The sequence below is a fragment of the Tenrec ecaudatus genome, chromosome 10 (genome assembly GCF_050624435.1).
Source record: "Tenrec ecaudatus isolate mTenEca1 chromosome 10, mTenEca1.hap1, whole genome shotgun sequence".
Lineage (NCBI taxonomy): Eukaryota > Metazoa > Chordata > Mammalia > Afrosoricida > Tenrecidae > Tenrec > Tenrec ecaudatus.
Window position 1 is genome coordinate 33,949,753 of NC_134539.1, and position 14,965 is coordinate 33,964,717.

General features: G+C 46.7%; 1 protein-coding gene across 2 annotated transcripts in view; it reads left to right on the plus strand.

The window, feature by feature from the left end:
• MELK (maternal embryonic leucine zipper kinase) overlaps nucleotides 1–14,965 on the plus strand; it is an 88,549-nt gene that overhangs the window by 47,434 nt on the left and 26,150 nt on the right. For both annotated transcript variants that reach the window (XM_075560155.1, XM_075560156.1), the window contains exon 11: nucleotides 14,811–14,897. In XM_075560155.1, coding sequence (XP_075416270.1) covers nucleotides 14,811–14,897 — 87 coding nt within the window. The remainder of the gene's footprint in view (nucleotides 1–14,810; nucleotides 14,898–14,965) is intronic.

The following is a 14,965-nucleotide window of genomic DNA, read 5'->3' on the forward strand; positions in this document are numbered from 1 at the left end:
TGCAACTGTAGTTAGAAAAGGTAGAAGTAATTTTTGTTTGTTTTTAAGACGGAAGTATTTTTATAGGTTTTTAAAATAAATACTTTTATTGGGGGTTCTTACAGCTCTTATAATAATCCATACATCCATTGTATAGAGCATGTTTGTACATATGTTGCCATCATTATTTTCAAAACATTTTCTTTCTACCTGAGTCTTTTGTATCAGCTCCTCTTTCTTCCCTCCCCCTTGGACCCTTGTGACCCCTTGATAAATTATAAATTATTATTATTTTCATATCTCACACCGTCCACTGTGTCCCTTCACCCCATTTCTGTTGTTTGTCCCCCTCAGGGAGCAGTGGGGTTATGTGTTGATCATTGCAATCAGTTCCCCCCTTCCCCTGCTATCATTGTATCGCTACTCTCATTATTGTTCTTGAGAGGTTTATCTGTCTTGTATTCCGTGTGGTGGTGGTGGAAGTTTTAAAGAACTAGAGGAATTTTGTGTGTTTCCTCAGTGCCATACTGTACCCTGGCTGCTTGTCCCTTCCTTGTGACCCTCCTGTGAGGGGATGTCTGATTGTCTACAGATGGACTTTGGCTCTCCACTCCAACACCCCTCGTTCACATTGATATGATTGTTTTGGGTCTTCTGATGTCTGATACCTGATTCTGCCCATGCTTTGTGATCACACAGACTGGTATGGGCTTTGTTGCTTCCCTGCTAGATGGCCACTTGTTTATCTTCAAGCCTTTAAGACCCCAGACGCTGTATCTTTTGATACCTGGGCCTCATCAGCTTTCTTCACTACATTTGCTTTTGAGCCCATTTTGCTTTTAGCAATCTTGATTTGCCTTCGGGATGGTGAGCATCACAGAATGCCAGGTTATTAGAACAAAGTGTTCTTGTATTGAGGGAGGACTTGAGGAGAGGCCCAATGTCTGTCTGCTACCTTGATACTTATAAATATATGTACATAGACCTACATCCCTATTGTTATATGGTAGTATATTTACATAGATGCATGCCTTTATTTAGACCTCTAGAAATGCCTTTTGTCTCCTGGTTCTTCTGTTTCCTTTTACCTTCCTCCTGTCCCACTGTCATGTTCTACCTTCATCCGGCTCTCCATAATTCCCCTCGGCTACATTGCACTTGATCAAACCCCACCAGGCATTCTACACCCTCCTTGCTATCGATTTTAGATCTCTTACTGTTCCCTTGTCCCTGGGTTTGTTGGCTACCCCTTCCCTTTCCACTACCTCCTCCTCCTCTCCCTCCCCCCTGTCCCTTTGAACCGTTGGTCCTGTTGTTTTCTCCTTGGGATTATTTATCTTGCCTATCTCATATAGATAGACATGACGAAGAAGAACAGAAAGGGGGAGCCTATAAATGGTCCCAGGTCTGTCTGCGGACCCTTATCTATGTTTTCCCATCGAATCTGATGAGGTGCCAAGCCCTGCCCTCTGGGTCTGAAGTCTATTTTCAGGATTCCTCAGGGACTTCGTTGCTTTGCTTCCCTTGCTGCTCTGTTGCTCTCCCTTTGTGTTTCTCCCTGGTGGGGGTGGGGGTATGTTTGACAGGGTTCTCTAGAGAAACAAAACCAGGACACTAAGGATTTTATATATTTACATAGATAGATATAACATAAGAAATAGTGAATTAACCTATAAAGCAGTACAAATGGCTCAGTGCCACTCACTTTTTTCTGTGAGACAGCTCATACACTGGCAGCCCTTCGAGTCTTGAGGGCCGCTGGGTGCAGACAGCTGAGTCCTCTGTAGAGCAATTCAGGCTATCTGGGCACAGCAGCAAACAGCAAGGCAGGTCACCAACAGTCAGCCAGATGACAGGGCCCGACAGTCCCCAGTTCAAGCAATGTAAATTCCAATGGTGTGGCGAAGCAGGTCTTGAAGGAATCTCAAATTACGACACAGTCCACGGGTTAGGCGTCCCACAGGTAGTGTAACTCTCAAGTTGAGGCAGAGAACCAGCTAAGGCAGCCAGCTGCACCCTGGTCTGATCATCAAAGAGCAAGAGACCAGAAAGACGAGGCTCACCAATCCATTTATCTCTCTTCCCTTCAATTAATCCCACATGTGTTCATTGGCCAGGTTGGCACAATAAACCTACCTCTCACAGGGTCAGACCAGGGTATTTTTTGTCTTTTCAGATAATTGGGGATACCCACTGCCATTGAGTCGACACTGACTATAGCGACCCTGAAGGACAGAGTAGGCCAGCTCTTTGCCAGAGTCTGTGCTGTGCAGCACAAGCTGCTAGTGGGGGTTCTTCACCGTTAGTTGCATGTGACTTTGATGCCACTGCACCGAGCATATTATCTGCCACCGTGACAGTCCAGTGTTCTGCTGTGCACTCTGAGTGGATCTTCTCCTCGTGTGGTTTTGGTAACCTAATTCACTGGTCATTTGGAAAATATTATTTCCAGTGGTATTTAAATCTTCTAAACATCGGCACATCTTTTTTATCTGAGGGGCTCTAAACAAGTTAGAAAAAGTCCGTTATCTTTCTAAGTTCATCTTACAAAAAAGTTTTTGAAGCCCCCCTCATATGAGCTAAAAAACAAAATCCACATTCCTTACTATCACGACAGATCTCAGAAAAGCCATGAAGTATCACACAGCTGTCAAGCTCACGGTGGCAGAAGTTTTCTAAATCTCGAATTTTTAACCTCAAAGCCCAAATGACTTGGTGACAAACATCAATTGTTTCCCTTAAAGTGACGCATTCATTGTTAGGTATTTGGTTCTAAATAACGGTTTGGTTCTAAATAAATAGTTTCCTGCCAGTAGTCCTTCCAGTGAAAATGGTGTATTTTGGAAAATGAGAACAAAACCAAAAAAGGGCTAACTCAGCTCAGAACTCAGCCACACAAATGCTTTTCCTCCCAGAAAGCCTTCGGATTTGAGTGTAGAGTGCTTTCTGCCTACATCCCGTGCTGTCCCCAACTGTTTAAAAAGGCTGAGGTTTAATCGGGTGGATACCTTTCCGGTTCACCAAGGATACTTTTACTGAAAGTGACATAAGCCAAAACATCTCCAAAACATACAACCCCCAAAGTGTAACAAGCTCACGTTCCTGGCAAAGAAAAGCATAGACGCACTCTCTCCGCTCGAGCAGCGCTGGCACTGAGGAGGCAGCACGAGGTGCCACCCCTTCGCTCTTGAGCGCGTCTGAGTCAGCGGTGCCTGTGCCAGCACTGAAGAATGTGGGTAGCTCCCTGCTGAAAGTGGTCTGCCCCACAGAGGCCCACAGTTTGAGGGTGGCAGTCTGGCATTTTGCATTTATAACAATAGCAATGTATAACAATGATGAAGTCTCCTATCTATTTTGTGTACTAAGAAGGCGGGGGGGGGGGAGGCTGGTGGCCCATGCTGCAGGGTTTCCTTAAGGGAGGGTTTCTGGGGAGCCTTCGGGAAGCTGGCCCACACCGCTCTCATCCGCTGGCCCCTTCTTGCCCCCAAGATGCCACATGCGGGTGAGTCTTTACTGTGGCGGGTATATGCACAGGCCGTGCCCTGAGAATGGCTGAGCGTGGGGAAGAGAGGAGAGGAGGCAGCACCGGAGAGGGTGTTCGTAAGAAATATGTACCAGTTTAATGATGTCTCCAAGTAGGCCTAACTGGGCCCCAAGCTGCCTAAACCTTGGGCACTTTCAGTCCAAAAGGACTGTTGGCGGAATGCGGAGTGGTTGAGCCGTGGCCCCTCCTGTCACTGCCAGCTACATCCATCTTCAGCTTCTGCTATCCCCCTCTCCATAGAAGAATGATCCAGAAGTGGACCCGTCATAGTAACAAGTACATCTTAGCTGTTATAATCTAAAAAAAATCATCATCAGTACATCTTAGCTGGTGTTATTGTATAAAAGAAATCATAAATGGATGATCTGAAAACACAACAAACAACCTCACCCTTCATTTTTGCATAACGCCAATTTCAACATAGCGACCTGTGACCATGTGGATCAGCGAGGATCCCGAGGATCCCGTGTCAGGAAAGAGAACTTTAAAAACATGAAGTGTGGATGAACTATCTGGAGGAAAAACAACGGGACCGACAGTTCTGGGGGGACTTGGGGTGGGGGGGTGGGGGGGGTAAGGAAGTGGTGTTAACAAACCCAGGGACAAGGGAAAAACATGGGACCCCAAATGGTAGAGAAGGGGGAGTGGCTGGCCTGGTGGGAAATGATCAAGGGTAAGGGTGCTTAGAGAAGAGGTATACGCTAGCCCAGGTGGTGATAAAGCATGGTAGTAGGGCAGGAGGAAAGTCAAGGGAGATGGAGGAAAGAGCTAGGAGTCAAAGGGCATTCATGGAGGTCTAGACAAAGACATGTACATGCAAATATATATAGGAGGATGGGGAAATAGATCTATGTGTCTATATTTATAGGTCAAGTATTAAGGTGGCGGAAGGACCTTGGGCCTCTACTCAAACACTCCCTCAATGCATGAATACCTTCTTTTATTAAATTGGAACTCTATGATGCTCACTCTCCCGACACAACGGCTGGAGCCAAAGTGGGTGAACAAGTAAATGTGGTGAAGAAAGCTGATGGTGCCCGGCTATCAAAAGAGATAGTGACTGGGGTCTTAAAGGCTTGAAGATAAACAAGCGTCCATCTAGCTCAGAAGCAACAAAGTCCACATGGAAGAACACACCAGCCTGTGTGATCGAGTGGTCCCAAAGGGATCAGTTACCAGCATCAAAGAACAAAAAATCATATCATTGACTGCACACCTCCATGATAGGATCGCTGAAGACAAATGGGTGCATAAGCAAATGTGGTGAAGAAAGCTGATGGTGCCCGGCTATCAAAAGAGATAGCGTCTGGGGTCTTAAAGGCTTGAAGGTGAACAAGCGGCCATCTAGCTCAGAAGCAAATAAGCCCACATGGAAGAAGCACACCGGCCAGTGCGATCACGAGGTGCCCAAGGGACCAGGTATAAGGCATCATGCAAAAAAAAAAAGATATAAGTGTGTGTATGTATGTGTATATATGTGTATATGTATATATGTATTTGTATATATGTATATATATCATATTAAATGAAGGGGGAAGTGCAGAGTGGAGACCCAAGGCCCAAGTGTCGACCAATGGAGATCCCCTCATAGAGGGGTTTAGGAGAGGAGATGGGTTAATTAGGGTGTGAGGTAGTATCGTTGAAGAACACAGCTTTCCCCCAGATCCTGGATGCTTCCTCCCCCCAACTACCATGATCCGAATTCTACCTTGCAGGGCTGGATAGGACAGAGGCTGTACACTGGTGCATATGAGGGTTGGAGGTACAGGGAATCCAGGGTGGATGATACCTTCAGGGTCAAGGGTGTGAGGGACGATGCTGGGAGAGTGGAGGGTGAGTGGGTTGGAAAGGGGGAACTGATTACAAGGATCCACATGTGACCTCTTCCTTGGGAGAGGGACAGCAGAGAAGGGGGCAAGGGAGACTCCGGATAGGGCAAGATATGACAAAATAACGATGTATAAATTACCAAGGGCATATGAGGGAGGGGGGAATGGGGAGGGAGGGGGGGAAAAAAAGAGGACCTGATGCAAGGGGCTTAAGTGGAGAGCAAATGCCTTGAGAATGATTGGGGCAGGGAATGTATGGATGTGCTTTATACAATTGATGTATGTATATGTATGGATTGTGGTAAGAGTTGTATGAGTCCCTAATAAAATGTAAAAGAAGAAAAGAGAAAAAAATGATTAGGGCAAAGACTGTACAGATGTGCTTTATACAATTGATGTATGTATATGTATGAACTGTGAAAAGAATTGTATGAGCCTCAATAAATTGTTAAAAAAAATAATAAAAATAAAAACATGAAGTGCCGCAGGGCCTCGAACTAGTTGGCCTGCCCTGCCCCCCACAATTTACATTTCCATTCTAGGTATATTGAATCATAATCTACATTTTAATAAGGTCCCCAGGCGATTCTTATGTACACATAGGCCTCACCTGGGGATCTTGTTAATCTGTAGATTCTTATTCAGTACATCTGGGAGGTACTGGCAAACTCTTATGAGGCTATTGGACTGGAATGAACTGGTTTGAAGCCCCAAGTGCTATATAACTTTACACAACTATTTTAATAATTATTCCCAAACGAATGTTTCAAAAATTTTTATCAACAAGCAACAACTTAAAATTTGATAAAAATGTGAATGTTACCAAAGGATATATATATCATCTGTGCATTAGTTACTCTTGCTGCCTGAAAACCACCCCAAAATTTACTGCCTTAAAACCGTGATCGTTTTATTTGCTTACCATTTTGGGTCTCAATAGTTTGGATTGGCCCAGTGCTCTTGTGCTGACCTTGCCTCGAGTCCCTCACGTGGCCGTGGTTTTGTGGTGCTGGTGGTCTAAGCTTCACGCCACGGATGGGTTGGTAGTGCTGGTTTTGTTTGGGCCACATTCCTCTTGACATGGTGGGCGGATTCCGAAAGAAACCAGAGGGCAAGTCCTGATGCACAAGCACTTTAAAATGTGTGTGAAAATATACATAGCCAAGGATATACATGTCTACGTGTATCCTTCAGGGACCCTGTTTACATTCTTCCAGTTCTGGTTAGCCTCTTCTAGATGGTCTGGTCATCTAACTGTTTGAGCAGCTGTTTTGTTACTTCGACCACAAGACCCATCTCTGAAAGCGCCCACAGCAGGTGTACAGACCACTGCCGTTGGTCGGTGCTGACTCTTACCGATCCCTGGGGGCTTCCGAGACAGTAACTGTTTACTGGAGGAGAGAGTCCAGGTTTTCTCCCGCTGCTGCTGGTGGTTTTGAACTGCCGACCACAAGGATCGCAGCCCAACATTTAACCACGACACCACCAAGGCGGTTACACTGGACTAATTCAGGTCACCTGTTGTTTGGTTCAAAGGAGACTCGCAGTGGGGCGGGGTTTCGTTTGAGGTTTCAGGTTCAAGATGATCTCCTGGTAGCAGCCTCTGGAGTTTTCCAGCCTCAGTGACTCCAGAAGTTCTGGATTCCACTGAGAATGTGGACTTCTGTCCCATCCCACATCCCCTGCCCCCTTTGGATCAGGAATCTCATGCGGAGTCTCAGAGCCTGCCTGAATGTTTGCAGGCACCATCTAGTTCTTCTGATGGCGCGGTCCAAGAGGCAGGGTACACGCACTGTCCCATGTCTCTGCCCTCATGCTCCCTCGAGCCACTCCGAGGGCCGTGACCTTCAAGATCAGCGCGGATATCTTCTCTCCTGCAAGATTGCTATGAGTTGGACTCGATCTGATACTACATAAAAAGGTTTACAGATAAACTGAGGCATAAAGAGGGTAAATTACACAGAGAGGTCGCATAGGCATTGAGATAGGGTTTGAAGCCAGGTAGCCTGGCCCCAGAATCTGTTACCTGCCCCTGTATGCTAGACTTCCTCGCCTACAGGGAACAGAGGAGGCTGTCTGAGGCAGTCAGGAAGGAGGGTGAAGCTAGCAGAGAGGCATGCGCATCAGTCAGCAGAAGAGTTTGGGAGATATGTCTCAGACATGCCACACATGGACTCGGTACAGGTATGAGGTGTTTGCTCTCTTGAATAATCAACCCCATAAAAGCATTGTTTGCAATGATTAGCAGGTAGAGGATCTTGGGAAGATGATGCTTGCTTCTAGCCCCTTCTCACAATTTTGCTCACTATGTGAGCTGTGCAACCTGAACTAAAGCCATTCCTGGTGCCACGGTGACTGTCATCGCGTGTAATTTCTTACCCAGATTGCCGTGGCCCCCACGGGGTCTTTAGCAGGTAAGGAGCAAATAGAGTTGGGGTATGACTAAGGCCAGCAACACGCTAGCAACACTGGTAGCCTCGGGGCATCACTGGTGCTGCTGTCTGAGTGGAGGAGCAGCGGGCAGGGGTCGCTATGACGTGCCCTGTGGGGGCGTGCCCTGGTGAGGTGGTGCAAATGCCTGCGTTCAGCCATTGGGGGTCCTCATTTCTCCATGTGTGGGAGGGCTTTGCGTGTCTTTGCAGCCATGAGACCAATAGGGCAGGATCTGCTGCTGTGTGCAAATGGAACAGACGCTGAAATGAAGAATGGAAGAATGTCTGATTTCAGCGACATTTTTGTTTTGTTTAATTGGGGCCCAATATAAAGTAAAACAAAACTTTTAGTGTTCAAAAGAGTGTAATTTTCTCTTGCTCTCCATATTTTCAAAGATCATTTTATTGGGGGCTCTTACAGCTCTTAAAACAATCTATACATCAATTGTATCAAGCGTATTTGTACATATGTTGTCATCATTATTTTCTAAACATTTCTATTTGACCCTTGGTATCAGCTCCTTTGTTATTCCTCCCTCCCCCACTCCCACCCTCGTGAGCCCTTGATAAATTATAAATTGTTATTATTTTTATATCTTATACCAACTGCTGTTTCCCTTCCCCCAGGGTTTGTCCCCCCTGGGGGGGTGGGGAGTATGGCTATGTGTCAATCATTTTGTTGGACTCCCCTTCCTCCCCAACTCTCCCCATCTTCCTTCTACCCTCCTGATATTGCTACTCCCATTTCTGTTCCTGGATCCTGTGTGCCATGAGCTCTTATCTCTTATCTGTACCTGTGTACATGCTCTGGTCTAGCCAGATTTTCTCCATATTTTAATATAATAATTGCTACTATTTATTGATTACTATAATTGAATGATATGCTATTTTAGGTTGGCTCTGTATTATCTATAGTAAATATAAATAGAACACTTACAATAATGCCTTTTATAGTCAGGGAGTTTTCTGTAGGCTTTCTGTTTATTAACCCATTTAAACCTCACAACCCTGAAAAAGATAGTCTGAAGCTCAAAGCTCACTGCTCTCAAGTTGACTCTGACTCACCGCCGCGACCCCACGGGATTGAGTGGGGCTGTGCCTGTGGGCTTCTGAGGCTGCTCCTCGTTGTGGGGAGAAGCCCTGTTTGTCTCCCTTGGAGCGGCGGGAGGTTTCAAATGCTGACTTCACGGTTAGCAGCCTGACGCATAATCCCCTATCCCACTAGGGCTCAGATACTCTGAAGAAAGTACTATTAATTTTGCCGTCCTTTTACATATGAAGGGCCTGAGACAGAGTCATTAGGAACTTGGTCTGTCAGGAAGTGTAGTACCAAGCTCTGAATCAGACCAAGGGGCTCCAGGTAGGAGCCAAACGCCTGTGAGGCGGCTGGTGGTTTCGAGCTGCCAGCCTTAGCAGCCCAACTCGTGATGCACTCCACCACCAAGTCTCCTTGCAGGGGAAGGTGGCCATTGTTAGGTGCCATTGAGCCGGTCTGACCCGTAGAGGCGCTGGGCACAGCAGAGTGAAACACCGCCTGGCTCTGGCCGTCCTCACAATAGTTCCTGTGCTTGAGCCCATTGTGGCAGCCACCCTGCCAGTCCATCTCGTGAGGGCTTTCCTCTACTTCTCCGGCTCTCTACCAAGCACGCTGTCCTCCTCCAGGGGCTCCCCTTTCCTGCCAACGTGTCCAGAAAAGTACTTGAGACAGTCTTGCCATCCTTGCCTCTAAAGAGCACTCTGGCCTTACTTCTTCCAAGACAGACCGTTTTGTCCTTTGGGCAGTCCATGATATTTTTAATATTCTTCACCAGCACCACGCTCCAAAAGCATGGATTCCTCTTCAGTGTCCAACTTTCACATGCATATGAGAATTGAAAATACCACGGCTTGGGTCAAGTACAATTAGTCCTCAAGGAACAACCTTGCTTTAAACACTTTCAAGAGGAGAGGTCTTGTGCAGCAGAGTGACCCAGTGCAACGTGTCCTTTGATCTCGTCACTGTTGCTTCCTTGAGCATTGGTTGTGGATTCAAGCAACACAAAATCCATGACACCTTCCATCTTTTTCCCATTTATTATAATGTTCCCTCTCAGTCCAGTTGGGATGATTCTGGTCTTCTTTACATTGAATTGTAATTCACACTGAAGGCTGCAAACCTCAATCTTCATCAGCAAGTGCCTCAAATGCTCATTTTCAGCACGCAAGGTTTTATCATCTGTATATTGCAGTTGTTAATAAGCCTGCCTCCAGTCCTGATGCTGCATTCTTCTTCATATATTCTAGGATCTCTGATTATTTGCTCTGCATAAAGATTGAATGTGGGAGAGGAGACCCTTTCTGCTTTTAAACACTCATCTTTTCTGCTTTTAAACCACGCAGTATTCCCTTATTCCAGCGGTTCTCAACCTGTGGGTCATGACCCCTTTCTGGGTCGAGCGACCCTTTCACAGGGGTCGTCCATTTCATAACAGTAGCAACATTACAGTGATGAAGTAGCAACGAAACTAATTTTATGGTTGGGGAGTCACCACAACATGAGGAACTGTATTAAAGGGTCGTGACATTAGGAAGGTTGAGAACCGCTGCCTTATTCTGTTTGCACAACTGCCTCTTGAGCCAGGATCTTATGAATCAACTAGTCCAAGCTCAGAGTCTGTATCCTGTGCATCTATACCTTTGTGACACGCGTTGCTTGTCTGGTCACTGATCAGAGTCATGGAGAGTGATGTGTGGTGTGGTTGGAAAAAAACACTGAGCCAGGACTGAAAAATGCATCCTTGTGTCGATCCCATTAACTTTCCCGAGTTCTTGGTTTCTTACCTCAAATAAGGGAATCTAGTGACAATCTCCTGCACCTTTGGGTCATGCTGGCTGTCTCTCGCACACGCTGTGCTACTCCTGTTTTTCCTGCCTCACGAAACTGTTGCAAGGGCCAAGCGCGTTACGTACAGAAGAGCTGTAAGGGGTTGCTGTTGCTTTTGGAATACTTGCTTTCCTCCCTCAGAGTTGTTTCATCAAGAGTGGACCAGAAAAATTAGCTCAGATTTACTTGGATATTTAAGGTGTCGATGCCGTTCCGTCTCTCTGTGCATGAGTTCCTCCTGCCGTTTCCACACGAGGTCTGTACCCAAGGATTGTGTCAACGAGAAGCTCTCGTCAGTTCCATTTTCTGCCCTAGTGAACAGGAAATGTAGTAGGCACGGATAATCCAAAATAATTGGCTAGTTTCGGTATGCATTTTTGTACTTCATTTAACTTGAGCGTGTGTGGCTAGGAATTCAGAGCTCTTGAGAATAAAGGATTGAGACTCGGGACTCTGGGTGGGGGCTGGGGGACCGGCATGAACAAAGCCGTTTTTCAGACATCGGTGCCTTGCCCATCCACCCTGACGTGCTGCCAGCCCAAACCCTTTGTCACTGACTTGACTCCCCCTCACAGGGAGCCTGCAGTGACCCTCTGGTCTGGGGGAGCAGATTGCCACCTCTTTCGCCTGGGGAGCAGCTGATGGGTGCTGACTGCCAACCTGCCCCCTAGTGGCTGAGCACTGGGACCCCTGTACCGCCGGACATCTGTCTGCAAAAGTGATGTTCACGGTCTCATAGTTACTAGAAGTGACTAAACCTTTTTTTTTTAAATCATTTTATCAGGGGCTCATACAATTCTTATCACCATCCATCCATCCATCCATCCATCCATCCATCCATCCATCCATCCATCCATCCATCCATCCATCCATCCACGGTGTCAAGCACATTTGTACATTTGTTGCCATCTTCATTCTCAAAACATGTGCTTTCTACTTAAGCCCTTTGTATCAGCTCCTCATTTTCCCCCTCCCTCACCCTCCCCCTCCCTCACGAACCCTTGATAATTTATAAATTATTATTTTGTCATATCTTACACTGTGATGGAAGAGGCGAAATCTTCAATAGAAGAGCCCTTCTAGGTAATCTGGTTGCTCATACTGCCTTCTTCCTACTGTTTCTCCCTTTCCAGCTCTCATTTTACCCCCTTTGCATGATTTTTTCCCTTCTCACATCTCGTAAAGGTTTAGGCAGGAGGCTAGGAAAAGGAAAGAGAGATTCTTTAGAGGGGCTGCCTATGAGGAACCCCTCCCTCCCTCATCACTGGTAAAGATGATTGATTGTCAGTCAGAAGGTGTCTGATTAGGAGGAACCCACAGTTCTGAGAGCTGCCAAAGTCAAAAGCTGCAACACATGGAAGTTCACTTTTCGCATTATGAATGCTCACCGTGCAAACCGCATCAGCGTGTGCAATCTTGGGTCCTCTGTAAACCTGTGAGGGTGGGTGCATGCCAGCCAATGGAAGCTTTTGTTTCTTTTTCTGCCGGAGCCCCCTTCCAGGGAGCGTAGAGTCTAGAAGAAGGGTAGGTCATGGTACTGCTTGCCCTGGGTGTGCCACCCTCTCCTGGCACATGAGTTTCTGACTATCTCACTCTCAGGGCCATCGGCAGCCGAGTGCATGATCTAAAGGAAAAGTGAGGCGAAGTCATCCCATGCATCGGTTGAAGGGACTATAAAAGAAACCCTGGAGGTGAAGGGTTGTCTATTAGAGGAATATTTAAATTTTGGAGACCCTTGTGTGACAGACTTCATCCAGTCTGCCCCGAGAGGGCAGAATTAGGATCATTTTGTGAGGACCTGGTGGGGTCGTGGGCACGCATTGGGCTGCTAACCACAAACTCAGCAGTTTGACACCACCAGCTTTCCACCCCCTCAGAGAGGTGCAGCCTCAGAAACCCACAGGGCAGCTGTGCTCTGTCCTGCAGGGCCTCCAGGAGTTGGCGTTGACTTAAGGGCAGTGAATTTGGTTTGGGTTTACTCTGATTAGGTGTGAGAGTAGGCAGTCCCTTTTACAGATGATGAAACAGAATGAAGGGCTAACAGACACAAGGACACACCGTTCGTGTGACTTCATGATCAGAACCAGGGCCTAGCTAATTTTCAGGCCCGCTAGTAACACGCTATGTACCAAGACGGTGAGTTGGGATCACAGGGAAACCTGGTCTTCAAACAGGTTCATTCCAGTTTGACTCTGAAAATGTGCTTTTCTCCCCGAGATATTACTGAGTAAGGATGTACATTTTAATAAGATGCCCACGTGGTTCTTATGTACATGACAAGAATCCATCAGAGTCACCAGGACATCTTATTAAAAATGTGGGTTTTGATTCAGGATATGGGGTGGAAGGGTGAATTGCCAGCGGGGAGTGGAAATGGGAAACTGACCATAGGCGTTGGTGGAAACAGCTCACCATCCGGCTTTCCTGGGTTTCCCGTGTACGAGGGTGGAAGCGGAAGATGGAGTTTCACCTGTTGGAACCAGGCATTCTTACACTGGACAGGGATACTTTAAACAACCTCCTTGCTGCTTCTCTGCCCATGTTACCTTCTGAACGTCGTATTCAGGTCTAGGCCAGGCCCTTCCTGGGCAAGACCTCATTCTGCAGGGGTCAGGAATACTGGGCTAATGTTTATCCTTCAGCAAAAGTGGAGTCTGTAGAGAACTGGTCCTCCTTATCGTCCTCATCTTCCTCCTCCTCGCCGTGCTTTGCGAGTGCCTTTCTGCACGTGTGTGCTGTGCAGCATCTAGAGCTCCTGGGGTTGTGCGGAAGCTGCACAGAACCTGGAGACAGGAGGCCGCAGGTCGGAGCCCCTCTTTCTCCAGTCTGTTGGACCAAAGAGCGTTACTGTATGGAGGGCAGCACAGTGTTGGTAGGATAGGCAGAACCCAGTTGTAAAAAGCAGAGGAAGCTCATAGTCAGATGGTTGACATTTATTTTAAAAAAGCAAATTGCAAAAATCCATATAGGTCTTTCCCCTTTATTTTAAAAACCCAAGAATCACATAGAAAGTCCCCGTCACCTCTTCACCTGCAAGCTGACTCATTTGCCCCATCACCGTTGTTCTCTACTGCCCAGGACCATGATTGCTTTCCTGAGCCACTTCAGTTTTATTTTTAAAACGTTCTATTGTGATTGGAGTGAAGGTTTGGAGAGCAAATTGGCTTTCCAGTCAACAATCCATACCTATCTTGCTTCATGGCCCTGTGTACAGTGCCCAAAGCAGAACAGCTCCTCCCCACCCCACCCCCCCGCCCCTGGGGTTTACCGCTTTCAGTCAGCCTCCTTGTCTGTCCTTCTTTACCTTTATCTCAGGGCAAATACTGCCCTTTTGATTTTATATGATTTATTCTAAAAGGAGTGCTTCCCTCCCTTGTGTTATTGTCCATCCTGTACCAGAACCCGCTGCCATCGAGTGGTCTCTGACTTATCAGCAGCACCTCAGCAGGCTTCTGAGACTATACACCTTTATGGAGGCAGATAGCCCCATCTTTGGTGGGTTTGAACTGCTGACCTCTCAGGTTAACAGCCCAATGCCTAACCCATAGTGCAACCTGGCCTCCTTTGCATACCCTGTGGGTCTCTCTTGTTTGGGTTACTTTCCGCTCCAGCCTGAAGAGCTGTCCCTCGTCTCCACCAGACCAGCCAGCCTTTCTTCTTCTGCCTTTTCCTTCAACATTTGAGTTTTCTCCTGCTCTCCCCAGGGTCTTCTACTGCGACGGGATTTCAGAGAGGAGCAGTAGTAGCCGGGCACTATCTAGTTCTTCTGCCCTCAGAGTGGTGGAGGCGGGGTTCCTGTGGCCCATTAGTGCTTGGACTGATTGTTTCCATGTGTCTTTCATGTTCTTCACTCTGCAGCCACTGATTTTTGGATGCATTGACTTGCTCTTTGACTGTAGGACCCTGGTCATACAGTCGGGAAGAAGTGTGGTGTCCCTTGGCCACATAACATAATTGTAACAGTTGACCAGAACTGGCAGGCTGGGAAGCAGTTCATCTTTTTGATCTGCTTATTATCTGCTCACATTTTAAAACTGTATGGGAATGTTGATTTTTTAGCCAAGAGTTTGACATCTTGGTGTTTGATTGGATATATGGGTATGCTGGTTTTAAAGTTTCAAAGCAGTAAATAGATTCGTACGTGTGTTCATCTTTTTTTGTAGTTTATTCACCTTGATGAAGATTGTGTAACGGAACTTTCCGTGCATCACAGAAATAACCGGCAAACGATGGAAGACTTAATTTCACAGGTAAGAGAGGACACAGCAAGAATTTGAGAGTTATGCATGTGGGTTTCATTCTTTACCTCATCAGCACA